This window comes from Arachis stenosperma, chromosome 1 (genome assembly GCF_014773155.1).
Source record: "Arachis stenosperma cultivar V10309 chromosome 1, arast.V10309.gnm1.PFL2, whole genome shotgun sequence".
Taxonomy (NCBI): Eukaryota; Viridiplantae; Streptophyta; class Magnoliopsida; order Fabales; family Fabaceae; genus Arachis; species Arachis stenosperma.
Genome location: NC_080377.1, coordinates 39154924 through 39182881, shown reverse-complemented (window position 1 = coordinate 39182881; position 27958 = coordinate 39154924). Strand labels below are relative to the sequence as shown.

At 33.2% G+C, this 27958-nt stretch overlaps 1 protein-coding gene across 7 annotated transcripts; it reads left to right on the top strand.

Annotated features, from left to right (window-relative positions):
* Positions 1 to 13585: 13585 nt before the first annotated feature.
* LOC130966360 (GTP 3',8-cyclase, mitochondrial-like) lies at positions 13586 to 20247 on the top strand. Of its 7 annotated transcripts, none has more exons than XM_057891174.1 (9): positions 13586 to 14016; positions 14177 to 14230; positions 15264 to 15482; positions 16036 to 16659; positions 16855 to 17022; positions 17126 to 17317; positions 18672 to 18740; positions 18983 to 19108; positions 19722 to 20247. In XM_057891174.1, the coding sequence occupies exons 3-8, from the start codon at positions 15402 to 15404 to the stop codon at positions 19064 to 19066; spliced, it is 1218 nt and encodes a 405-aa protein (XP_057747157.1). In that variant the 5' UTR covers positions 13586 to 14016; positions 14177 to 14230; positions 15264 to 15401; the 3' UTR covers positions 19067 to 19108; positions 19722 to 20247. The 7 variants fall into 7 exon arrangements, with proteins under 7 accessions (XP_057747157.1, XP_057747152.1, XP_057747147.1 ...); XM_057891169.1 differs by having other exon boundaries at positions 18983 to 19114; XM_057891164.1 differs by having other exon boundaries at positions 14180 to 14230; positions 18983 to 20244.
* The last annotated feature ends 7711 nt before the right edge of the window (positions 20248 to 27958 follow it).

Here is a 27958-nt window from a genome sequence, read left to right as displayed (position 1 = left end):
ACTTTAGCAAAGCTGAGTCACAATCTGAAAAGGTTCACCCAATTATGTGTCTGTGGCATGTATGTATCCGGTGGTAATACTGGAAGACAGAGTGCTTTGGGCCACGGCCAAGACTCAATAAGTAGCTGTGTTCAAGAATCATCATACTTAACTAGGAGAATCAATAACACTATCTGGATTTTGAGTTCCTAAAGAAGCCAACCATTCTGAATTTCAAAGGATAGAGTGAGATGCCAAAACTGTTCAGAGGCAAAAAGCTAAAAGCCCCGCTCATCTAATTAATACTGATCTTCATAGATGTTTTTGGAATTCATTGCATATTCTCTTCTTTTTATCTTATTTGATTTTCAGTTGCTTGAGGACAAGCAACAATTTAAGTTTGGTGTTGTGATGAGCGGATAATTTATACACTTTTTGGCATTGTTTTTAGTATGTTTTTGGTAGTTTTAGTTGAGTTTTTAGTATATTTTTATTAGTTTTTAGTTAAAATTCACTTTTCTGGACTTTACTATGAGTTTGTGTGTTTTTCTGTGATTTCAGGTATTTTCTGGCAGAAATTGAGGGACCTGAGCAAAAATCTGATTCAGAGACTGAAAAGGACTGCAGATGCTGTTGGATTCTGACCTCCCTGCACTCGAAGTGGATTTTCTGGAGCTACAGAAGCCCAATTGGCGCGCTCTCAACGGCGTTGGAAAGTAGACATCCTGGGCTTTCCAGCAATATATGATAGTCCATACTTTGCCCAAGATTTGATGGCCCAAATCGGCGTTCAAAGTCACCTCAAGAAATCCCAGCGTTAAACGCTGGAACTGGCACCCAAATGGGAGTTAAACGCCCAAACTGGCATAAAAGCTGGCGTTTAACTCCAAGAAGAGTCTCTACACGAAATTGCTTCATTGCTCAGCCCAAGCACACACCAAGTGGGCTCGGAAGTGGATTTTTATGTCATTTACTCATTTCTGTAAACCTTAGGCTACTAGTTATCTATAAGTAGGACCTTTTACTATTGTATTAAAGGACTTTGGTAGCTATCTTCGTTTTATGCTATCTTAGATCATTGGGAGGCTGGCCATTCGGCCATGCCTAGACCTTATGCTTATGTATTTTCAACGGTGGAGCTTCTACACACCATAGATTAAGGTGTGGAGCTCTGCTGTACCTCGAGTATTAATGCAAATACTATTGTTCTTCCATTCAATTCCGCTTGTTCTTGTTCTAAGATATCACTTGTTCTTCAACTTGATGAATGTGATGATCCGTGACACTCATCATCATTCCCACTTATGAACAAGGTGACTGACAACCACTCTTGTTCTACAAGCAACCAAGGCTCTAGTGAATATCTCTTGGATTCCTGATTGCACGATGCATGGTTGATCGCCTGACAACCGAGTGCTCGCCTGACAAACGAGCCAACCATTCCGTGAGATCAGAGTCTTCGTGGTATAGGCGAGAACTGATGGCAGCATTCAAGAGAATCCGGAAGGTCTAACCTTGTCTGTGGTATTCTGAGTAGGATTCAATGACTGAATGACTGTGACGTGCTTCAAACTCCTAGCAGGCGGGGCGTTAGTGACAGACGCAAAAGTATCGATGGATATTATTCTGGCCTGACCGAGAACCGACAGCTGAATTCCGCTATGCTGTGACAGAGCATATGCAATCGCTTTCACTGAGAGGATGAGAGGTAGCCATTGACAACGGTGAAACCCTACACGAGCTTGCCATGGAAAGGAGTAAGAAGGATTGGATGAAGACAGTAGGAAAGCAGAGAGACGGAAGGGAAGGCATCTTCATGCGCTTATCTGAAGTTCCTACCAATGAATTACATAAGTATCTCTATCTTTATCTTTTATGATATTTTCGTTCATCACCATATACATTTGAGTCTGCCTGACTAAGATTTGCAAGATGACCATAGCTTGCTTCATACTAACAATCTCCGTGGGATCGACCCTTACTCACGTAAGGTATTACTTGGACGACCCAGTGCACTTGCTGGTTAGTTGTGCGAAGTTGTGTAATGCCATGGAATTGAACTACCAAGTTTTTGGAGTTCATGACCGGGGATTATGAGAGTTGTGAAAAGTATTGTTCACAATTTCGCGCACCACTTCTCATAACAACCATTTTGAAGAGGGAATTTCCATTAATTCAAAAATATCAGAGTCTGATAAGTGATGAGTTAGAGTTAATTATTTCAAGTCATTGTAATCAATCCAAATCCACCAGAAGTCAAATTTGAAATTGAGATGAGTGGTTTTCTAAACCTTGCAAATAGAAATTAGAGCTATATTCAAGACAAATAACATTATAATTGATCATGAAATATGAAATTATGTGTATAAGAATGATAACTAAAAGACTAATAATTAAAGTAAATAAGTTGAAAGCAATTAAAGAAATAAATTTCAAAAGGAATAAAAGAGTCTTTACTTAGAGGTAGTTCCTAGATTCATCTATCTAATATTTAAAGTACTTTTTGAATGATGATCCATACTCGTTGTCGCTTTTTGAAGTTTTAGAATATCTTGTCTTCATTTCTTACTGACCATCGTGGATGATGTCTTTATTCTTTGATGATTATTTGTTACCCTTCTATTTCTTTTCTTTTCGATCTTTAATGCCACCCTAATGACATCATCTATGGTCCAATATGGTTGCAGCTGAATGACATTGAAAATTTCTGTGTTCAGTCCTCTAAAATAACGTACAATGGTTTATTTTTCAAGCTCGTAAATATCACATTTCAAAAGAAACACTTCAAACTCCATTGTATGCTCTTCTACAAACACGACTTTTATCTTAGATTGTGAAATTTGATGAAGGTGTCTTGCCTGTAATGTTCAGGAAGGAACTTGTGCTTAACACACCCACACTGTGTTACCTCGTTCCTATGATGCATGGACACTAACACGGACACAACACACGATACGATAAGGAACACGTGGACACACGAATTTAAAATTCTTATAAGACACATGAACACATCATATATATAAAATATAAAGTATTTTTTAGATAAATCGTAATGATATTTTGGTATTTTATTGATATTAAAATATAATTTAATTTTTAATTATTTTAATGTCTTTTTTAATTACATAAAGTATTTAAAATATTTTTTGTTTTAATAATTAATAATATATACTATTTCTAAACCCATTTCAATAATACATGTTAAGAATAAGGTTGGACACGTTGACACGTAATGGTATTTAGGTGTGTCCAAGCATGTCTTGTGAAGAATTTTTTATTTTTTATTAAAACACAGTTGGACATGGAAGGCACGCGTGTCAGACGAATATCGATGAGAGTCATGTTTAAAATGTGTTTGACACACAGACATAGGAAATAAGAAAAGTCTTCGTGCTTCATATCATAGTCGTGCCCTCCTCATCACCTGGTGAATATCCTTTTGTATAACATGTACAGTTTATCCTATCTTTATCTTGCCACTATAAACCCTACAAAAATCATCAAACATGTTACAATTAGATTTGGAGTACAATTTGGGGAGAATAATTATAAAGGCAAAAATGGACTATATTGGTTCACCAAAGTTCATTTGTCATCTCAGCTAGTCGTTATTTGTTCTAGTGTGGCATGAAAGTACCAACTTACCAATATTTGGACAAAAAGGGACTAAGGGACAAACATGGTGTAATTTTTCAATTTCAAGAACGTAATTAGTGCAACTAATTTAGTGTATTCGGCCAATTTCGGGGATTATTTTAGAGTTTAACTCTATTATTTTAGACAAATTAAATATGTTTTTTAAAATGTATATTTATGATGAATTTTTTAATATAAATAAAATAAATATTTTAATTATTGATATATGTAATTCTAAAAAAAATTATGTATTTAAATATTGTTCTTGCAGATAAAGTATATAGGCATCTTAGACACTAAGCCATCGAGATATGTAAGGAAAAGTTTTGGCCTGACCATGGGTTCAACTGAGATGTGATACGTTTGCAAACAACATGTATCTCTATTTGCTTAGTATCCAAGATACATGTGTAGTAATTTTAGGTGCATAATATAACAACCCAGCTTCTAGCATATCATGACCAATGCTATCCGCCAAGCGCTACTTCATGGCTTTCCATAGAGACTCTAGACCATATATTAAATATATAGATATGAGTCTGTAGCACTAGTCGAGATCGCGTGTTAGATAGATATAACAGAATAGGCAATAGTTAAACAGATAATATCTACATCAAACATAGAAACCACAGAAGACATAGTAATATCATACATATATGCCTGAAGGTTCATTTAGTACATCATAGTTCACAAGGGGTTACGTTGTTGCTTATTCATGAAAATATTTATAGGCTCCATTATTTATACTAACAGGTCCTGACTCACAACACCCGTTCTAACTTATTTATATAGGTATTTATAAAAGCACCTAGCTCTCTAAAATTCTATACAGCACGAGGGCAAAGACTACTACTACTACTGCTACTATTACTACTACTGTTGGTCATTGATCCTGGTAACTGAAGAAACACGAAAGTGCTGTGTGAAAGTAAAAGAAGTTTCTTTGACCCATCGGTAATGCTACTACTGCTTGCCCATCCCAAGGATGGAAACTCGAAAAAGATATCACCGGTTTGCATCTGCAGAATGGGAGAAGTAAGGGGTGAGAACCTAAGGTTCTCAGTAGGGTACTACACGAAAAACCTAAGGGGTTTTGCAGCCTAAATCTAAGAGTTCGCATAGTTGTGTCAATAAGTCACATGAACAAGTGCAAGCATAAATATATAGCAGAATAGTAAACAAGTACAGAGTACAGGAAGTAGAGATAAATTAAAATTACAGAGAAATGCAGCAACCAAGTATGATGCATGTCTGGTCCCATGCAGGCCTTGAGCTCATGCGTCAGTTGACTATCTGCAACCAGACGTTACCCGAGACTAAGCCCGAATATGATTTTTCCAACTGCGTATGTTCTGCATACGTGCCTAATAGACAAAGCCATGTGCATTCTGACAACTGGAAATCATCGCAGAGCTTGACGGCATAGTATGCTAACAGTTGGAGAAGCATGTTTCAATATAAAATGGGCATCCCCATATTTTATGGTTCTAGTTCTGTCGGAGTTGAAACTCCTTCTCCCTAGATAATTTCTTAGCATGGTTCTGGGTCCATTGGAGTAGACACTCCTCCTCTCCAGATAAACACTTAGCACCTTGGGGTTCACGATTTTCTTTTTCTGTTGCACTTTTCAAATAAATTTTATCTCTAAGAAACTTTTCTGTCTGTTTTTTTTATAAAACTTGTGCCCAATCTCTTCTCTTTAAATCTCTCAATCTTTGTCACATTTACTATTTTGTCCTTGGTACTTTTATATATTTCTAATTTTTCTTTTTGTATATAACTTCTTTTTTTACCATTTTTTTTAGGCTTTTAGTGATGCTTTCACCACTAATGTTATTACTTTTCGATTTTACCCTTATAGCCTTCCTAACATACCTTTTTACCCTTTAAGTTAATTAAATTTTTACGTTTACTTTATGCCTAAAATTACTTTTTTTAAACCTAAGTACTCTGATTTTACCATTTAATTTTGTTTAGCGTCAAAATTTTACCGGATTAATCTTGATAGTTTTTGTTGACTTTAAAGGAACATTAAATTAAGTGATGACGACTAAACATTATTATTGGGTTAATAGCCCAATTATGTGTGTAACTAGGTTTTCTTATTGTGCAAAATTTTATAGAAATCAAACAGGCCTAATAACAAACAAACAAAGTTCAATGTTAATTCAAGCCCATGTTCATATTATTCAACTTATTCATGGCCCATGGAATACTTACCATCAAGGGAGGATGGTTCATTTCCATCTGAACTAAAAGAGAAAGTAACCGAACCAGTTCTCTCTCTTTCCTTCGTCACTCTCTTCTTTCTTACCCACGTGAAATATTCCAAAAGTAAAGCAAGAAAAAGGAACTCTAATTAGGATTTACACTAAAGATGAAAAAGTGGGTTAACAAAATCAAGCACGAAGAAGAAAGTCAAATAAGCTAGGACTCTAAGTAAAGATCACATCCAAAGGCTAAATCAGAAAACGTTTTCATCTTTGTGTTTCATTGAAGATTGTTGAAGAAGACCTCCTTCTGCATGCACTGAATTGAAAATCTGATTAAAATAGAAGATATGGAGCTCTGCTATAAATCAAGGGTCAGAAAAATAACTTAGAGCCAAAGCATAAATAAAGGGCTCAGATCCTTGAAGCAATTTGAAAAAAGGATAAAAAAGAATATGATAGATATGGATGCATGTAAAAAACAATCACTACTACTACTCTATCTTTCTTTTGCACTGTTGCTGCTGTTGTATTATGAGGAAGAAGAAAAACAAAAGTTGTTGAAGCCAAGTTTCAAGCTTTGAAAGCTTTACTTCTCTATTAAAGGGGTAAATGGCCAGAGATTGATTCAAGGAGTGAACACACAGTTTGAATTCTCTTAGCTTACAAGCTATCCCTTTTTCTCCTTAAGAGTTTTAGATTGAATTTTTTGTTCTTCAGTGTTCATCTTTTCTTTGTTTCTTTTCAATGAAAAAAAAGCATTATTTGAGAAATCAGTAAAAGCCATTGAGAGAAAAGGCAAAGAGAGTTGTTAGAAAAAGCCAGAAAATTATGTCAAAACTCTTTTGTATGATTTTCTATTTTGTGACATGATCCTGAGGGGATTCCATTGCTAAGTTGAGTGAGAACTTAGCGGTTAAAAATCTAGGGAGTGAACCTTGTCAAGTCTAGCCTGGGTAGAAGTTGAGTTTATCCCAGATAAGATTGGGTTGAATCATAGAAAAATTGGTGTTTGTAATCTTTGAAAGATAATGAAAATTCTATTACTATTGTGGGAGAAACTGGATGTAGGTCATATTTCACAATGTGACTGAACCAAGATACATGGCTATGTAATTTTCTTTTCTCTACTCTTTTTCTGTTTCCTTTTGTGAAGAGACAAAATAAAAATGTCTCATGCATTACCTTCATCTGAGAAGTCACAACTACTCAAAAAGTAAAAAGTTACTTTGTTTCTGAAAATGTTGCGAAGAGACAAAATAAAATTGTTTCTTAAACTTCTACTTGACAGACACTTCAGCAACTATGTTCTCCTTCAAAACAAAATTAAAAGAAGGCAAAAGTGTTCAAAAAGAGGCCATAGATTCAACCTCCCTTTTCTAGGCCATTCTAAAACCTTTAATTTTCTATGACCAAATTACTCTTAATATTTTTATTAAATGCCAAACTACTAGGGACCTAAAAACCAATTTACCCTTTATTAATTTATTTACTTGTTCTAATTACTGTTTTTTACTATTTTACTTCTAACTTTTACTAAAAAATTTTATTTAGGCCTAAAAATTTATTTTAAATATAATTTTGACCCAAATTATTTATATAATTATTATTTTATAATTTTAGAATTTTATTTTTTTAATTAAATCACATTTTTTTATCCTTTTTTACCCAAAAATGACCATAACACCTATTTTATTTTTACCTACTTATTTCATAAGATTAAAACTATTTTTTTAACTTATTTTTAACTATTTTTCACCCTAATTTTTGTGTTCTTAGTGGCTGAAATTTTTAAAGATGCAGTTTTTACATTTTTCCCACTTTTAGTGACTTTTATGGCTTGAAACTTAAACCCTAACTGCATTCATATTTTCGGCTGTTACCACACAAAATTCAGAGGCAAATATATTGCATATTACATATATTTAGCAAGCCAAAAAAGTGATAATTCATAGAATTTTTAGATTTGCAAAACAAGCACAAATTCACCACAAAGTGGTTCATATGAACACCAAAACAAGCACAAACATATTTTAACTAATCCTAACCCTTGACTCTTATTTCATTCAAATCTTAGACCTTTCATACATTAGAAAACGTGCACACAAAGGAACGGCTGGTGGTGGTGTATTTTTGTTTTTGGCCAAAAAGTGTCACAAAAATGCTAAAATTCAATCACTTTTAGCTCGAATTTCTCTAACTCTTTAGGCGTGCTCCATATGGGGTTTAAGAGAGGCTTTCTAGACACATAAGGGGACAAAAATTCATCATGATCACTACTGAAAAATAGAAAAAAATAAAGAAGGAACAAGAGCTCACCTTGCTGAATTTTCGATAAAAATACGAGAATTAGTGAAAACGACCAAGAAATTATGTTTGTATAGCTTGGATTCTTGAAGAACACTTAAAGAGCAATAGAAGAATAGTAGGAATGAAGGCTGGGACATAGAGAAGAAGCATAATTTTACTATTTTTCCCTCTCTAAAACACGGTCAAAGACTTACAAAATGCATGAAGTATTTTTGTGAATTTCGTGATCAATGTTTTCTTAAATAAAAATCTGAGTCTTGGCTGAATTAATTATGATAAAAGAGTTTGAGAATTTTGTGGTCAAGGTATGAGAATTAATGAAGAAGGGCGTAAAAACGAGGAAGCTTAGTCAGTGTTTACGTGTCGAGCTTATCCATAGTTAACCGTAGTTAGTTACTCGGGATTAAAAATACAGTAGAGAGAGGTGAGAGGCTGAGATAATCTCTGCCTAGAGGCTGAGAAGGAGGGGCGTGTTGGTTGGAAAACAAGCAAGAGGATTTGGGGTCTCTAGGAGTCGTTTGCTGAATACTAGTAAAAAATTCGGGTCGAGATAACTTTTACATGTGGTTAAATAATTAATGATTAAGATTTATTTTTAAAGAAATAAATTATGAATGAATGACTAATATTAATCTTGGGACATAATTACCAAGGTAGAAATTACTTTTCCACTGATTCCGAGTTTTTTTATTACTAACTTTTTCTGACGCACGCAAAACCGTCACTAAAAGTGAATTCCTGACTCAAAGTCTCTAGTGAAAAAAATAAATCAATGACAAGCAAGTGTTTACAAGTCAAATTTGACTTAGAGGAATTATTATCCTTATAAAGGCAAGCTTGACCTATCAATTTTTATTTTCTAATTTATTTTTATTTTTTTTTACCATTAGCCTGCCTCACTAATAGATATTGGGCCGTGATTTAAAATTTTGCTGAATAAATTACAAAATAGTAAGAAAAATTAATTTACCAAAAATATGGTTACTCCAGATTTTGTGCAACCGGGATAGCTATATCCGAAACAATTTTTATATATAAGTTGTTTCGCACACCATGTACCATCACATCCAATACATTATATTCTCTTCTTCAAATATTCTTAGAAATGGCTAGTAGCGAATATTTATTTGTTATTATTGACCAAAATATGTCATAAGAAATGATAAAAAAGAGAGTGTTATTTGAGTTTATTACTCTTGTAATGCTACACATTTATCATCTAGAATGTCTAGATACGTTGAAAAAGTTCATATTGATGAATATGAGTTTAGTTGGTTCTAAGGAGATTGAGAATGTCAGATATAGATTCCTATTAGTATTGGGAACAAATGATTTTGAAATCAAGGATTCTGGCTACAATGTGACAATCACGTGCCGGTAATGTTCAATGTGCATGGAAGCTAATGCCATAATATGTGATGGAATAATTGTATGTCAAGATTTGTGATGTTGGAAGTCGTAGTGGGCCTTCTAACTCTAAGCAATAGGGGCTATCACTAGCAGCCAATCCTCTTCACTGTATTGAACCAACTAATCATATGGAGGAGGAGGAAAAATCTGAGTCGGAGAAGAATACATTGCTAATAGTGGGTCATTTAGTGAAAGTGGTTTTTCACATGAGTTTGTGCTAGAAATTTCAAGTGACGGGATCTTTGATTCCATCTTCCTGAAGCATTGACTATCCTTAAGTTTCATGACGTGGCCAAATCCAACCTCTCTAATATATGGTAGGAGCATGTCTATGGTACTGAATAAGAGTGAGAGACTAACACAACGATGTATTAATAATCAAGGGCTTTGTAAGAATTTATTATCGCAATTATTTTATTGAAAATTATTTTAACACAATTAAAATTATTCTAACATATTTAAGAATTATTTTAATATAAAAAAATTTATAATTGCTCTTATAATTTAATTTTCAACACTTACAAAAAATTATTTTAGAAAATTAAGTAAATACCTAAATTGATCTTCAAAGAATTTCACATCGAATATTTTGACCCTTAACAAGCTTTTATTCTCTAGAAGTCCTCTAGAATTATTCTTGTTAAACAAACCGTTACTTCCAATCAAATTTTTAATATGTGTTGGACAAATAAGTCCGTAATAAATTTTATGATAAGACTAGGTAAAAAAATTCTCTATATGATAAATTAGTGCTCCTTTAAAACGATAGAGACATTAGTTTATTCGATAAAATTAATTTTCTAGAACTTCTTCAAAATAAAAATTTGCTAAAAACTAAAATCATGAAGAATTCGTTAAAGGCCAATTTAAATATTTATCCTAAAATTTTTTCTATAACAACTAGAAAATTATTAATACAACCAAAAAATACATCTAAAAATGGGTAAACCTATTCTAACCTAGTCTTACATTATTATTCTATTCTAACTTAAAATTATTATAATCTAACTAATCAACCATCTAAAGCATAAAAAATATTTTCTAAAATAAAATCGAAGAATATAACACCAACCTTAAAGTACAGTGTTTTGACAATGTGCCACGTCTCCTTTCATCTGAATTGTATTCAGATTAAGCCAAATACGATTCTATCATCTCATATAATGATGATGATGAATGACATTGGAATTTTGTATATAAAATATAGAAATGAAATAGAAATAACATTAAAATTTGTTATATAAAATATAAAAATTTTACCATGATAAACACAGATTTTGAATTTATCTCTATGCCACATTATAAAATAGTTTGTTATTTAGGATTTAAGAGTAAATAATTCAACTTTTAAATAATTTTTGTTTAAATAAAATTTTCTATTTTTGAAGTAAAACATAAGAAAACAAATACAAAATTGTGTTAATAACAAAATATGAAAAGAAGAAAAACATGTTGGAAGAAAAAAAACGAAGGTAAAATATGAAAAAAAAGAAGTAGAAGAGGAAGCTATGTTAGAGAAAATTTCGGTGCCATAGTTAAAAAATTTTGATGATATTTTTAAGAATTTTCGGTGCTATTTTTATTTTTAATAATTAGTTAAGAAATTTTTTGTGTTATTATTAAAAAATTTTGGTGTCAAAATTCAAAAATTTCTTGTGTCAAATTTAAAAAATTTTGGTATTATTTTTCTAATAAATTCTGTATAATTCAAAACTTTCGTCTTCCTCTTCTTTATCATCTTCTTCTTTTTTTTGATATTCTCTTTGTTTCATTTTCTCATAATTTTTTTTATAATTTCATCCTCTTAAAAAGAATAAAAATAAAAAAAAGTAAAAAAAATTAAAAAAAAAAAGAAATAAAAATGCTATAATAAGATCAAAAAGAAGAGGAAAAAAATAAAAAATACAACCGCAATAGAAGAACAAGAAGAAGGAGGAAACAAGTGAATAAAAATGAAGAACGCGAAGAAAAAGTCCATGATTCACGCACATTTTAATGTAAGTGGATTTTGTTGGGTTTGATCAAATTTAGTTGAACTTGATTGATAAAAATAATTAGATGTGTAGCAGAATTCTTTTATTTATATATGAAAAATCCTATTTATTTTTAGTTTAATTAATATTGTTTTATATTATGATAGAGAATCTTTGTAATAAAAAAAGCGTTTATATTTGTCAATAAACTTAAATGGCATAATTTTCTCATACTCATCTAAGAAATTAGATGTTCGACTATATAAAAAAAAAAGCCCTTCATACTTACCAAACAACTTATTTATTTATTCTTTTAAAAAGCATTGCTTTTGGATCTCGGTTGAACCGGTCCAACCGCAAATCGACGATATTAACGATCCGATCATATATAAAACCGTTAAAATAAAAACCGATAAAAAACCGGTGAATTGGATGAGAATCGATCGGTTGGGTCGGACCGAAAACCGACCGGTTTGAAGGAAACTGCATCATTTGCAACTTTGGCCTACTGATTACTAAACTGAACCACTTCACTTCTCACTCCTCTCAGCCTATGCTCTGCTTGCCCGAATCATTCACTCTCCCTTATCCAACCCTAGCTACACTTTTCGACCCACTGCCGCGTCCGGCCGTCGAGCTCTGCCGGCGTCCGTCCGTGTAGCCACTGCCCCCAAGTCTCCAACTCCCCTGCTCTCTTCTTCCGCGAGCTCGCTCCATCCCATACTCTTTGCATCTTCTTGCCGTCGGCTTCATCTTCTTGCCGTTGTCTGGTCGGCGTCGTCCATCAATCAAGGGTCTGTTGGCGTCTTCTTCTTCGAAGGTCAGTGAATGTCTTGCTTGCTTGTTCTTCAATTGTTCAGTTGTTGTTCGTTTTTTTTTCTACTTTTTTATGCTCTGTTTTTGTGATTAGCTCTGGTTTTATGTGTTGCGATTTTATTGATTAATGAATATTTTGTGATTAGCTCAGGTTCTCTACTGATTATTGGTTCTTTACTGATGTGATTAAACACCATGGCAGTTAGATTACCTCCAGAAACGGTGCCAAGAATTGGCAATCCGCAATATTATTTTTTATTTAGGATTTAGGAATCAATCAAAAATTGGCTTTGTTTACATTTGTTATAGCTGGCTTAGTTAGTTAGCACACTGTGCCAAGAATTTTGCTCTTTGTGCGTATATCTGAGTTCAAGCACCTTTGGTTACTTTGTGCAACTTGAGTTACGACGTGCTGTTGTATTAGTTGGGTTCAAGAATTTTATTTTATTTTAAAGCAATTTGTTTGTATTGTGCCAATGAAGTTCATTATTTTTGCTGAATTTTTTGTTCTGGTGTTTGTATTCTGCTGATGGCTCCTAATTATTTTGTTCAAATTTGCTGGTGTTTGTATTCTGCTAATGGCTTTGTTTTGTAGATGCTGGTTTTGCTGGGTAAAGGTTTACTGTATTCTGCTAATGGCTTTGTTTTGTAGATGCTGTATTTTGCTAATGACTTTTAGTGTTTTGTATGCTCCTAATTATTTTTGTTCTGGTGTCTTGTATTCTGCTAATTGCTGGGTGAAGGTCTAGGGTTTTGTGATTGTTGCTGAATGTTGTAGGGTTAATTCAGATATGGTCTTGTTGATGGTTTTTTGATTTTTCATTGTGCTGTGGCTGTTTTTAATTTCGTATCCGTTTTATTAATTTCAATTATGGATAATAGTATTAATCAAGAAGCAATTGCTGATAACAAGTTCTTGCTGATTTTGATGATTGATAAATCATGAGAATTTGTATTTTGATAAGATCATATGGATTTGGTTGATGATATTTTATGTAGTGTTTTAAATTTCGAAGATATTTTAAGATTATATTAGACTATAATTATATTTTAGGATGTTTATTTATAATTTATTTATTATTTTATTCTAAAACAGTTTTTTCGATTGAATCACCGGTTGGACCGGTTAGACCAATAAACCAATGAATCAGTAACTAGAGCAGTTTGATGACCGATCCGGTTCTCAGAACCTTGGGATCAAAGGCGGCACTGCCAGGTTCGTTGTCTTTGACTCACACGAGTCACCCTGTTATCTTCTGACTTGCAAAAACCAACACCGCAACGCCATAAACACTTTCATTTGCTCACCTCTCTCTCTCTCTCTCTGCCCTAGCCAATTACCCAACCCAGCAACCTTAGTTCCATAAAACGGCTAAACGCGAACCCATCCCGCCCATCACCCTCGAGCTCCTCCTTCCTCTCACCGTCATCGATCTCACTCCCTCACCTCCGTCCATCTCCCGCCGCCGTCGCCGAAACAAGCTTTGAAGCCACCGTCGTTATCGTGCAGCTCTGTTCCATCATCGTGCAGTTACTGTTTCAGCTTTGCAAGCACCGTCACGCAGCTCTGTTCCATCGTCGCCGGTGCTATCTCTGTTCCACCTGTCATCCCTTCAGTCGTGCCCTTGACCCCCTCTTGCTCAGGATCTTCTTTGTTCTGTTCTAGGGCTTCTAGCTTCTAGGTATTTTTTTTAATAATAATTATTGAATAATTGTTGTTAGTTAATTTGTGAACTTGTTATGGGATGAATAATTGTTGAATAAGTGTTAATTAATCTGTGAATCTTGCTGTTTTTACTGTGAATTACTCCCTTGTTAATGATTCTGATAATTCATCTGCAGAAGGTGATGGGGTCTTCAGGCTTGAATCCTTTGAAACTAAGTGTTGCATGTGGGGTATGCCTGTTTTCTGTCGTCTTTGCTGCTGTGCTCTGTTGACTGTTGTGCTGTGTTTTTGTGTTCAATTAAAATTTTTCTTTGAGAACTTAGCTTTGCTATGCTTGATAAATTGTGCCAATTATGCATTTCTTGAAATTGGTATGCCTCTGTAGATTCTAAATAGTGTGTTTCGTGTTTCTGATTTGGATAATTTGAGTAGTTTATGAAGCATAGTTCACTGTTATTGCAAATGATTTGGGACTGCTTTTGAGGAGTGTATGAAGTAGATTACATGCTGTGTTTGGAGTTGTGTATTAATTAAATTGGTTAATTTGTTATTTGAGCCATGTTACAGCTTGTTGTTAAATAAAGTTTAAAGCTTCAATATCCATTTATTAGTTGGCAATGTTAATATTATTAATAATATTAATAATAATACTAATCACAAAGTGGAGAGGGATTGTAGAATTTGTCACATAGGTTTGGAGAGTGATAGTTCTGAGTCTGGTGTTCCAATTGAATTGGGTTGTGCTTGTAAAGATGATTTTGTTGCTGCTCACAAAGTATGTGCTGAGACATGGTTTAAGATTTAGGAGAATTTGAGTATAAATCCCATCTTTACTTTATTCTGTTTAACTGCAAAATTTGGTTTTTGATAATTTTTTAATGCTGAATTTGATTGATTCTATGGATATTTTAGATACCCTTTTGTTTATGATTCATGGAATTGAAAATTGGATTGTTTGGTACTGTTCTATATGTATAGTTGTTCTATGTCTTGGTGCTGAGTTTGACAAATATTCTCAATTACTTACAGCTATGGTTTCCTTCTTGGATGGGATTTTATTTTTCCAAAAGAAATCATAGAGAATTAAGGTTGTGAATTGTTTAAAATAAATAAACTTAAGTTTGTATTTTGATAAGATCATATGGTTTTGATTTATGACATTTCATGTGTTTTAAATTTGGAAGATATTTTAAGATTTATATTAGACTATAATTATATTTTAGTATGTATATTTATAATTTATTTATTATTTTATTCTAAAAGGGTTACGGTTGGACCGGTTGGACCAATAAACCAGTGAACCAGTGACTAAAACAGTTCGATGACTGGTTCAGTTCTCAGAACCTTGGTCTTACCATCTCTCCGGTGACTGGTTTTTATTATTATTGTTATTATTAATTGATGATTGCATCAATAATGAGGCGCTCCTTATCAAAATTCCCTGGTTGGCGTTTCGGCTTCGGACAATCCAAGTCCTTATTGGTATTGCTCTTTCTCTCGTTTACTATATATGTAACTTACTTTGTCAATTTATTTAGCTTTGGTCATGCAAATGAATTGATCATCAAGGTCTATTTTAATTTTCTAATGGATTAGGAAAATGGATTCTTGGGTTCTTACATACACTAGCAACATAGTTATCATATCTATGTTGTCCTTGTCAATGACTCGTAAATTTGATAATAAAGTTGCAAGAATCTTTTAAGTTCTATGGTGAAAAACACAGTCAGTCATTTAGTTTGTGCCTTGTTATGGCTGAATTTTGATTCTCGAAGCGATGGTAAGATTGTTGCATAAATCTTCTCTATCCAATCCCGCTTGATAGGAATTTTGTGCAGTGAGTTGTAAATATTGATAACCATTTGCATCTTAATGAAAATTGTTATTTTTTGTCCTTGGATTTTGTCTAAGTATTCTAATTAATAATTAGATTCTTCTTATTCCATGTTGTATTAATCCGGAGTGTGGTGGCAATGATATATCTAAGTCTTTGTTTTATGAGATTGTGGTTGGATAATCTGCAAATTTTCTAAAGCAGGTGAATTGTGAGGCGGGGTCTCATTGTGCTAGCAGAAGTACCAATGGTCAAGTCAATTTCAGTGGCAACTTGAATGAATATTCCACAAGAACTTATGAAACATCGTGCGCTACATCGCTTGACAATCAGCCAAAGGATAACTCTGTTTCTGATATGCTAGTAGATTCATTTGGACGGTTGCACACTTACTTGAGAATATCGTTAACAGAACGGTGCAATTTACGGTGTCAGTATTGTATGCCAGCAGACGGCGTGGAGCTAACTCCTAACGCTCAGCTTTTGACAAATGCTGAGATTTTGCGACTGGCAAATCTCTTTGTAAGTTCCGGGGTAAATAAAATACGGTTGACTGGTGGGGAGCCAACTGTAAGGAAGGATATTGAAGATATATGCATGGGGTTGTCAAAATTGAAGGGACTGGAGACATTGACCATGACTACAAATGGTATAACCCTAGCAAGAAAACTTCCAAGGCTGAAAGAATGTGGCCTTACTTCTGTGAACATTAGTTTGGACACATTGGTACCTGCAAAGTTTGAGTTTATGACAAGACGGAAAGGGCATGAAAAAGTAATGAATTCAATTAATGCTGCTGTGGACCTTGGTTATAATCCTGTTAAGGTATTTGCTGGTTCTGGTCTTGTTTTTTCACTTTTTGAACACCTCCCATGTTATTAGCTTCCCTTGCCAAATTGTGAAATTCTTCATTGATTTGTAGTTTTTGTACATATTTCTATGTTGGATTATTCTTGTGTGAGACTTTCAAAGGTAACTGATTGATGTGTTTTAAGGTGTCCTTTATGTTTGTTGCTTCAGGTCAATTGTGTTGTAATGCGTGGATTTAATGATGATGAAATATGTGACTTCGTTGATCTGACAAGAGAAAAGCCTATTAATGTTCGTTTTATAGAATTCATGCCATTTGATGGAAATGTTTGGAATGTCAAGAAGCTTGTACCCTACTCAGAAATGATGGATAGAGTGGTAAGGTAGAACTCTGCAGGAGACCTCACTTGGATTTTTTTTTTTGTTTTTTTTTTTTTTGTTTTTCTAGTTGAGACCCGTCGTCACCATTTTTATTAAACAGATAAAACATGTTCCTTCCATAAAGAGACTTCAGGATCACCCAACAGATACAGCCAAGAATTTCGCAATAGATGGACATCAAGGTAGAGTTTCATTTATCACATCAATGACGGAGCATTTTTGTGCTGGTTGCAATAGATTGCGAATACTAGCAGATGGAAACTTCAAAGTGTGTCTATTTGGTCCTTCAGAGGTAAATCATATAATCTACTGTGGAAATTCACTTTGTTCTGCATGTCACCAATAATTGTTAATTGCAATTTGAAGAGTATCTGTGTGATGTTAGATATATGTGGAATATTTAATGTTTCTAGTGAATCTACAATGTTATCATTGATGAGGATTTTATAGGTTTCTTAAAGTGAAGTGGGTATTGAATGAGATCATTAGGTAATGTGAGGAAAGGGCCGGGATTTAGAGTTGGTATTAGAAATACACAGATGCTTTTGGTGGATAAAATTTGGAGTAATGTTAAGGCAAATCTTTTGCCATCATTGTGCTGTGTTCCATAAGTTGCTTTCTACTAGTGACCAATGGCTTTACAGAACAATGGGAGAAAGAATAGGCAGCAACATATATTATAACATTGATGATTGAGCCTATGATTTCTACTCTCAGTCCTGAATTCTTGAGATGGTTTGTTCTCAATTTTGGGGAAGATTCCTAATAGAGTGACTAACATAACTTTCAATAATTCATATTAGAAAGTAAGAGGTCTATACTACCTTGCAGAAAATGGATTATTCACTAAATTTTGAAGTTTGTTCGTAATCTGGGAAAGTTAGTGAGAGCTTGTTTAATCCTTTCCTTGTGCTTCATGAAGATGAATTAATTCTCATTTTGAGTCTCTACTTGTGCACTATTGGACCACTGGTTGTCTTCGCTATCTTGAACGCTAGAATGTATAATTATTAGATTAAGCAATGCTTGTTGCTTTTCCTATTAAATTCTAGTTATTCATGTGGTATAACATATAATGTGTGCTTTTGACAGATGTTTAGAATCATGCATGATGTTAGGTAGCATATTTTGTTAAGTGGTGTGAGTTTTTTGGTCACCATCGATGAGTAGAGTATATTCATTGTTTGACTTGTTTGGTGGAAGGTCCGTTCCGCAATTCGATAGCCTTATTTTACCTTAGATATGAAAAATTATGTTTCATATTTTTCAGATTGAATGCCCATTTTCTTCTTTTCCTTTCTAATAATTTCTTAGATGCATAATCATATGAACCATCTACTCCTATTTTCATCAAGGATTATACCTTAGACTCAGCTTACGGATATTCTTCTAAACTGTGCCATGAAAGCAAAGTGCATCTCACAAAAATATTGGATCATGTGAACTTGATAAACGCCAACTTTTACAAGGCACACTGTGACTGTTGATTTTATCTGTTCAGGCCAAACCTATTTATGCAGTGATATGGACACTGGACAGTAGAAATCGGCTATTAAATATATATTGGATTGGATATTTAATGTGTTGTGTGTAACTTTAAGCAAGAGATTTTTGTGATATTTTAACACGGCCTTGTCCTCTTGCAGGTTAGCTTAAGGGATCCCTTGCGACATGGTGCAGAGGATGATGAGCTTAGGGAGATAATAGCAGCAGCGGTATGCACTTTTTGATTATTGCTAGGATTCAAAATTTCATCATGATAATTTAGAAATTTATTTTATCTATCAGGATTTATTTTCTCATCCAATATGGTGGAATTACATTTTCTTTCATGTTATTGCTTTTTTATATTGTTGTGTAGCAACATAGTCGGTTATATACTCCTTGTTTAAGCTATGTCATCTGGAAGGTTCTTCTACTATAATGTTCGAGTATTCTGGTCTTCTCTTTGGTGTAGGTGAAGAGGAAGAAAGCTTCGCATGCTGGAATGTTTGACCTTGCAAAGACAGCAAATAGGCCTATGATACATATTGGCGGATGAAGTCTTATCATCTTCTCTTGCCCACTTCCTTAACTCCATAAAGTTAAGGTTTGCTTGGTGATAATGTTATCTTTTTTTAGGAATTTGCAAGAGAAAAAGTATATCATGAAAATGAACACAATATTCACTCTTTTTTTTTACAAAATTATGAAAATAGAAAACATTGAATGAAAGAAGAAACTAAATATGCCCTTAGGTGTTCATTCTCTTAGGTGTGTTTGTGAGATGGGGTTTTAAAGGGAAAGTGGTGAAAGGAAGAGTTTGAAGAGTAATTATAAGTCAATTTGTCTATTCAAATCTTTCTTTCCCTTCCTCTCCTTGTAAAGCTTCAACCGCATTATTAGAGCTGTAGTTAATCGAAGTACCTCATTGTGTCTAAGTTTAGGTGTCGTGTGTCTTTCAAAATTTGCTTATATTCAAGGAAAACCATGGCTGCCCCTGCTAGAAGAAGGTCCTGATCGTTCTCCTTATGGAGTGATACAGTTTTGTCTATTTACTTTAGTATATATTTGGTCAAATGTTTTTCGGCCTACATTTTCAGATCATGTGTTGATTATCAAGATAATTATGTGTTGTTTATAAAATTGAGGTTATTTATTTGTTGTTTGTATAAGCCAGATTTGAGGGTCAATAATCGACACATTATTCTATGCAGCTAGGTGGGTTGTAACAAACCAAATCTACAGAGTCAGATAATGCACAGTGCACTATAACAGTTGAGGCATTGTGAGTTTGTGACTAGAAAATGAACTGCCTTTGTAAGTGGGGAACTTTTTGGGATAAAATTATTCTAAAACGGGATGGACAATTCGTGTAAATTCTTCAGAGGGGGCAGACTAAAATTTGGTTGTAACCGTGTCTCAAGTGTCTATCATTGCTGGTTTTTTACATCATCATGGTTTTGCTAAAGCATCGAACATAATTTTGCTTCTCTTACTCTTTACTAAAGGTGTGTTTCATGAAGAGAGGTTTTGGAGAAGATGGGAGAAAATTATTCCAAGAGTGAAATATGAATTTATAATTCCTCTTGAAGCTCCTCTGTTGTCTTATTTTTTTTTTTTCTTTGAATCGTTAACTCAAAACACATTATAGATGTATTTGTGAGTTGAAATATAAAATCTACGTGAGGTAAAAGAATGACTTGACCAACAATCAACAAAGCGAAATTTATTTTATTTCTGAAACCATTTTTCTTTTTCTCCTTATCGTCTCTTTAATTTTAAAGAGGTCACTTTTTCTGTATATAATATACTAAAAAAGTTTAATTTTGATGTATTGACAATGTAAAGCATTTTACATAGTTGTGCAATCACATCCGTTCTTTTGAATGCATTCAGTAAGTTAATGTAAGAGGTTGTTTTTACTAATGTAGGATTATGTAATTGGACGGGGCATCAAAATTAAAGCTACAGAAAAACTAACTTTTAACTTTGTTAATAAACTTTTTTATAATAAAATTAGTTTTTTAATTTTCACTTTTTGGAGAGTTTTTTTGGTGACTTGGAAAAGTTTAGTATTTATAGTTAGAATTTAGAATTTAAAATTTAGTATTTTAAATTTAAAATTTAAAAAATATATATTTTGTGAAAAATATTAGTTAATATTGGCCAAAAAATAATTGTTTTCCCAGTTGAACTCATTAAAAATGTACTAAGATATTCCTACCAAATAATTTAGATATCTATTATTTCTATATTAACCCATCATTGTCAATGTACTTCTATTGTTTTTCATTCGTAAGCTTTTCTAAAATAATATAAACATAAAACATTTCATATATTTTCCATAATGCTAAGTAAAAAACTCTTTAGGCAATTAAATTTATTGAAAATCTTTTACAGTAGTATAAAAATTATTTACACTATGTGCGCGAATCATGTATTTTTTTTTTTTTGTTTTCTGTTGCATTTTGGTGGTCCTTTCTAGCCATCCAACTTTAGTCAGAAAGTATTTGTAACGACCCAACTTTTGATATGTCATGATCGTATTAGAAGTCGAACACTACCAACTTGTCTTTCTTAACTTTAGTATTATTTATTATATGAGCCTAATTTGTTGTTAAAATGTAATTGTTCTGCAAGATAATTTTTTCTTTTAAAACGTTTGAGTTGGTAAACGAAATCATTAATCTATTCACAAATAATAACAGGTAAAACAAAAACAACTACACTTAGGTACATCTCAAGTAGTTAACAACATTCAGTTATCCAACCTTTATTAGAATATAGAACTCAATTAGAACAACCATAGAAATAGCTATATATATATATATATATATATATATATATATATATATCCCAAGCCTTGACTTATTCAAAAAGTTCCTAAACTGGCGCCCAGGCTAGTCTAGACTCTATACTCACCTAATCCCTCTAAACTACAAAAGCGAGGAAAAGTACGCTCTAGGTCTTCAAAACTCGGGTCAGGTTGAATGTCATCAAAGGCCAGAATGTTGTCTACTACTCCTCTACACGATCATACGTCGTCGTGGGGCAACTCACTGGTGCTTCATCAAGTAGCCACAAAACAAGAGCCTTGATGGAGGATCTAGGTTAGAGTCCGTAAATAGATGGGGTGCAGATGTCGGTTGGTCTTACGGTATATAAATATATAAACAGAAAATGAATCTCGTTCTAGACTCATAAGACTACTCAGAGCAGAGCTCTTTCGTAGAATGATCACTAGCAGACTACGGAAGGGCACTCCTACCTCCATCTAAAGGGAAAAAGGAATGGGTAAGAATTGGAGAGTTTTTACTAGAGTCAGGCTAATTAGTCAAGTTAATTGCTTCCATCGTTATCACCAGACAGTAATATATTAAAGAACATAAACGTATAGTAAATAGAGAAAATAGAAACACAGAGTACAAAAAAAGAAATGCAAGACAAGTGCACACAGAAAATACAGAGAATAAAATACAAATAGAGAAAGCATACATTCATACAACAAACATAACAGAGAAAGATGTTCAACCAAGTATGATGCATGTCTATCTTATGCAAGTCATGAGCTCATGTGTCAGTTGACTACCCGCAACCCGACGTTACCTAGGCACAAGTCCTAGATATGGCTTTCCAGATGCATCCGTTGCATACAAAGTCGTATAGCCGAAGCCACATCCGTTGACTTTAAATCATATGGCCGAAATTACATCAGTTCTCCTTTCATAGATATGCATACATCTGGAAAACAGTTCTCCTTTCATCATTCAATTTTTCATTCATCTTTTTAATTTTCTTACTTCAGCTCTTAAGCCTTATGACCGAAGTCATTCAATTGGCTTTTGATTCTCTTTCCTTAGTCTCTTCCTTAACTTTCCTCTTAATTTTTTCTTTACTTCATCCTTAATCTTTTCCTCAACTTTTACTATATTCTTTTATTAATTCCCAGTTCGCTTTTTCTTTATTCATTCTTTGTCGTCTATTTTGTTATCAATTGATGTCTTAGTTAATCTTTGCCTCTACATTCTGTTTTTGTTTCTCTCTTTAATGTTCAATTATGATTCTTTGTACACTTTCTTAACTAACTTTTATCTTCTCTTTAATGTTCCTTTTCTCTTTTATATCTGTCTCCTTAACATGTTCTTGCCACTCAATAGATATTTTATGAAGAAAATTATAAGATTCTGTGCTTAAAGTTGTCTTCCTAAAGCTTTTAAAAAATTTGTATTTTTACTATTAATAATAAAATAATATTATTAATGAAATAATAATATCTTAATATATTATTATTAAAATATATTTAAGAATATTTTATTCATAAATTTTTGGAAATTGTATTTTGATCCCAAATGTTTTAGTATTTGCACGTTAACCACTGAACTTTTGAATATTATACTTTAACCCCCAAACTTTTTATTAATTAATTTTCAACCCAAAATTTTTTTATTTACAAATGACCACAAAATAATCAAAAGCTTAGGGTTTCTTGTTCTTCAAGAAATCTGAATTTGTTCATAAAAGTTTATCAAATTCCCACTTGATTTTTAACTAGTTTTTAAATCTTTTCGATAACTGATTTTTCTCACTTTTCAATTCATTTTCCAGCCACCAAATCACATCAAATTTATCAAGATTCTAATTCAAATAAAGCTTCAAAACTGGGATAAACAATTCGTTTTTAGCTGCACCTTGAAACCAAATTGTTGGCTTCACTTTTTACCAAATTTTTAACATATTTCAAGCATATAAACACCCAAAATCAAGCACAAACAAACAGTCCAGCAATCACTCATCAAGAATACAATTAATCAAAATTAATTTCATCAAACCTACCTCTTTCCTGCTGCTCCAACCAATTGCACCAAGAAAGCTTCTTAGTTCACTTTTTCTCCTAATATTCAATCAAAAACAACTTTAAATCTCAAGATCCTCAACTGGCAAAACCTGCAGTAGCTAGTTAGAAAGGATTTTCTCACCTTAATATTGCTGAAAATGGTGATTTCATGGCTCACAAGTCAACTAGGCAAGAGATCTAAGAAGAAACATAAAGAAATACAAGTTCAAGCATGGTTCCTCATAGTCGAACTAAACAAGAGGGGAGAGCAGCCACCAAACCTGAATTTGATCCATGAAAAGTGGCATGAATTTGAAGAAGAAGAGAGGATCACTTTAATTAGTTTAAAATTTTGATTGGAGTTTTGGTGAGAAAGAAATTAAGCTTGGAAGCATGAACGGTCACAGAAATTCTACCATTTTCCTTTTTTTTTTCTTTCTTATTTTTGGTTTGGAGAGGAAGGAATATGGTGTCAAGCAAGGAGTGGCTGAATTACTTAAGGGTGCTTAGTCACTCAGAAGTTGGTTAAAAATATCTCAGAAGGATAATTACTAAAACTAGATATATTAGAACACAAAAGACAATACATCTAGAGATATTAACATTTGAGCTAATAGCATAAATAACACTAGTAACATGATAAGTATGAGAATAGAAGGTATATGATGAAGCATTAGCATAGCTAAAGTCTTCAGAAAGTGCTGGCATTAACTTGCACCAATAGACTTTGAGTCCGATTATTATGTTACTAAACTTATCTCCTATTTTAACTGAAACATGTCAAATAATAATATAATAATACTCAAGTAGGTCAAATAATAATATAATAATAATATTATATTATTATTTCTTTTCTCTTGCGATTCGAGTCCAGATCGCTAAACTGAGACTAACCACGGAAAACAAAATTTTGAAATTCCTAGCCGAAGTGGCTCAAAACTAGGTTTTTCACGACTGAGTTGACGAGCTTAGCTTAGTAGAGGTTCTTGCTTGATGATGATGCAATAATGATGCAAATTGAGGTGCTCGATGATGCAGTGGAAGTTCTAGGAGGTACTTGCTTCACTGAACTTCTAGAAAAACTCCGTTTCTTCAGGAAAAAATCTCATCTTTTCAAAAACTAGGTCGTCACAGTATCCACGGTCATGAGTGATCAACGACGGAACTCAAAATTATATTTTGCATTTTGATGACACCTAACAATGTGATGCTCTTGGACGTTAGCATGTTTTTCCTTCTCTTTTGTTAGCATTTTACTTGAATGACAACACTTTACGATTTTTTTGTTAGTCTGAGTACCAGATTAGGAGTTTCTAAATGAGCCAAGACTTGAGGTATCGTATGTATGTATGTATACATACTACATTTGTTTATTATATAATATGGATGACTAAATTTGGGTTGCTATGACTTTGTACCTTCTCGATGTCTATAAGAAGCCCTAGCGGGATTATATATGAAATGATTGTCTTTTATCTGTGTTCATGTTTAATATGTGTATGTTTACCTGCTTTATTTATTTACCTGATGCTTAGTATTATTGTTTCACAATATAATAGCCATACACGATTAGTGCGACAAACTCATATACTAATAAACTATGTATGAAGAGTAAACAGTCCCATAGATTAACAGATTAGTAGCTCCCAGTGATTAGTATTTGTCATGATTTTAGTATTAGTACCAAAAGTTGGGATGTTACATTAGGTACCCAATTGGCCTCTCCTATGGTATTAGACAACCCTTAGGGATGATTTAAAACTTTTTTGAAGTATTGAAACTCACTTAATAGCTAATTTGATAGTTGGGTTTGAGATACAAGAAATCGACAAATTAGAAATCCAAAAAAGGGCAACATAGGTGTTTTCGGCCAATTAGAGTAATTTGGACTTTGAGGTCAATTTATTGGGTGGAATAGGACTAATAAAATATGTTTGATCCTTTGAAAGTGGTTAAAATAGAATTTGAGGAGTGAGGTTCATATTTTACACTAAAATTGATTTTGCAGAATTGTGCTTGTTAAACCATTGAATTATTTGAGTTGTTGCACTCACCTCAAATTGAAATTTTACCTGGAATCAATTTTAAATGAAAAATTATTCAACCTAGTTTATTTTTGAAAAATTTCATATTTTTAGGAATTGTGGTTTGTGAGTGATTTTTTTTTACAACAGGAGTTTTATGTAAAAGAAATTAGAATCTGGTTTGTCATATTTGTAACTTTGGACGTGGATAACTTCCCACTCTGAAATTATATTGAGTTACAATTATATGTAAATGAAATCCTTGCATGTCTAATTCAAAATTTAGGTTGGTTTAAGATTTAAAGAGTGAATTATGCAACTTAGAAGAAGTTGTATTCACTTGTTTTCAAAATAACATTGTTTAGAAATAGAACCAAATTTCAAGGAGCATAAGTCTCTCCTTAGGGCTGATATCGATCTAAAACCAATTAAAATGAAACCTAGATGAGTCTACTTGAATCAAATAGAAATTTAGAGCTATTGGATCAAAATTTGATTTTATAGGAAATTTTGAGGTTGATTGGTAGCGATTTTTTCTAAATTTCAAGGTGCATGATAACTACAATAAAAATTACATATAAAATTCAATTCAACATGAAAATTTACTACTACCAAAAATATTATAAAATTTGATATCTCTAGTATAACTTTTATACCAATGGTAAATGTAAGTTAAAGAGCAGAGATGATTGGTAAACATAGGTTGAAGAGCGTTCCACTGAAAAGAATGCACTACTTGCCACTAATCTCTCGGCTAAAAAGATTGTATGTATCCATGTGTTTGGCGCCTCATATGACTTGTCACTATAAAAATGGGAGAAAGCATGGCTATATGACGCATTCGACACACAAAAAGGATTGGAAATACTTTGATCGGGTTCACCCTATCTTTGCCAGCAAGCCTCGAAATGTAAGATTAACGTTATGTTCTGATGAATTTACATCATACTCTAAGAATCGTAACCCGTATTCTTGTTGGCCTATTGTGGTGACTCCCTATGTTATACCTCTCAAAATGTGCATGAAAGATCCAATCCATACATATTCCGAAGTAGTATCATACCTAGTCCAAGCAACCCTAAAGTCAAAATAGATGTGTTTTTATAATCCCTGGTCAATGAAATAAAAGAATTATGGAGTGTTGGAGTAGAGGCCTATGACATTTCAACTAAAACAAATTTTTAAATGCATGTTTCATTGATGTGGACCATAAATAACTTTTCGGCATAAAGAATGTTGTCGGGTTGGTTTACTCAAAGGAAGATGTTGTGTCCCATTTGTCTGGAAGATACAAAGTCAATTTGGCTTAACAATGGGGTAAGAATTCATGATTTGATTGTCATCATAGGTTCCTTCAGTTCCACCATCATTTTTGGCATAACAGAATATAACTGAAAGAGAATAGGCCCTTATCTGGTTAAGTGGTTAAGAGATTTGGCATCATGTTAGTCATCTTCTCAGAGTCATTGATAATGGAGGAGGGTTGCGAACTCAGGGCTACATGAGAGACCATAACTAGACAAAGCAAAGTATTTTTTGGAAATTGCCTTACTAGAAGGATAACTTGGTTTACCATTTCTCAGATGTGATGCATATCAAAAAAAATGTTTGATAACATCATGTGCACAGTCATGGATGATGATCGAACCAAGGATAACAATAAGGCCAGGTTAAATTTGGGAGAAATTTGCAGGTGACCTGATTTGAACTTAAAAAAGCTTGATAACGGACAATAGTGTAAGCTAAAGGTTGTGTATGCTTTAACAAAGGAGCAGAAATATAATATTTGTAGGTGGATTAGGGGTTTGAGATTTTTTGAAGGTTATGCATCCAACTTGGAGAGATGTACAAATGTCTTTCAAGGCAAACTTGCTGAGTTGAAGAATCATGACTATCACATATTTTTGGAGTCGTTGCTTTCTGTTGCCTTTAGAGAACTTCTCACTAACATCTAGAAATCTCTCACATAGATAAGTGAGTTCTTTAGGGAGTTGTATATTACCAAACTAAGGATTGATGATCTTTTGCTGACGAAAAAGAACATCGCTCTGATATTGTGTAAGCTAGAAAGCATCTTCTCCCCTAGTTTTTTCGATGTGATGGAACAGTTACCAATTCATATTTCTTACAAAGCAAGAATGTGTGGGCTAGTCCACTTTAGATCCCTTTGAAATATTGATATAGTCATTCAAGCGAACCGTGAAAAATAGAGCTCGTGTCAAGGGATTTATATGTGAGGTATTTTTTGGCGAAAGAGACTTTTGCATTTTATTCTTTCTATTTTGATTCACATCTTGAAACTCGGAGAACTAGAATTGGTAGGAATGATAATTGGGGAGAATCTTTGTCTTGTGGACCAAACTACCCGATCTTTGTTCAAGAAGGAAATGCGCTGGACACGGGAAGCTAACACTGGTTAGATTAGAAGCAAGTCGAGGCCGCCCATTTGCACGTATAGCTTAACTGTGATCAGATTACATCATATGTGACGTAAGTCTACTAACTTGTTAAAATAAATTGTTATACATTTCAAAGATTAACATAACTTATTTAGATAAAAATTCAATGTGTAATACTATTTTAACACAGGTTA

Bases quoted from the DNA above. Each gene is read 5' to 3' on its own strand.
- LOC130966360 (XM_057891174.1), top strand. From the start codon at position 15,402: ATGATTGCATCAATAATGAGGCGCTCCTTATCAAAATTCCCTGGTTGG. The intron at 16,660-16,854 runs GTATTTGCTGGT...TTGTTGCTTCAG, and splicing joins TTGGTTATAATCCTGTTAAG to GTCAATTGTGTTGTAATGCG. The intron at 18,741-18,982 runs GTATGCACTTTT...TCTTTGGTGTAG, and splicing joins GGGAGATAATAGCAGCAGCG to GTGAAGAGGAAGAAAGCTTC.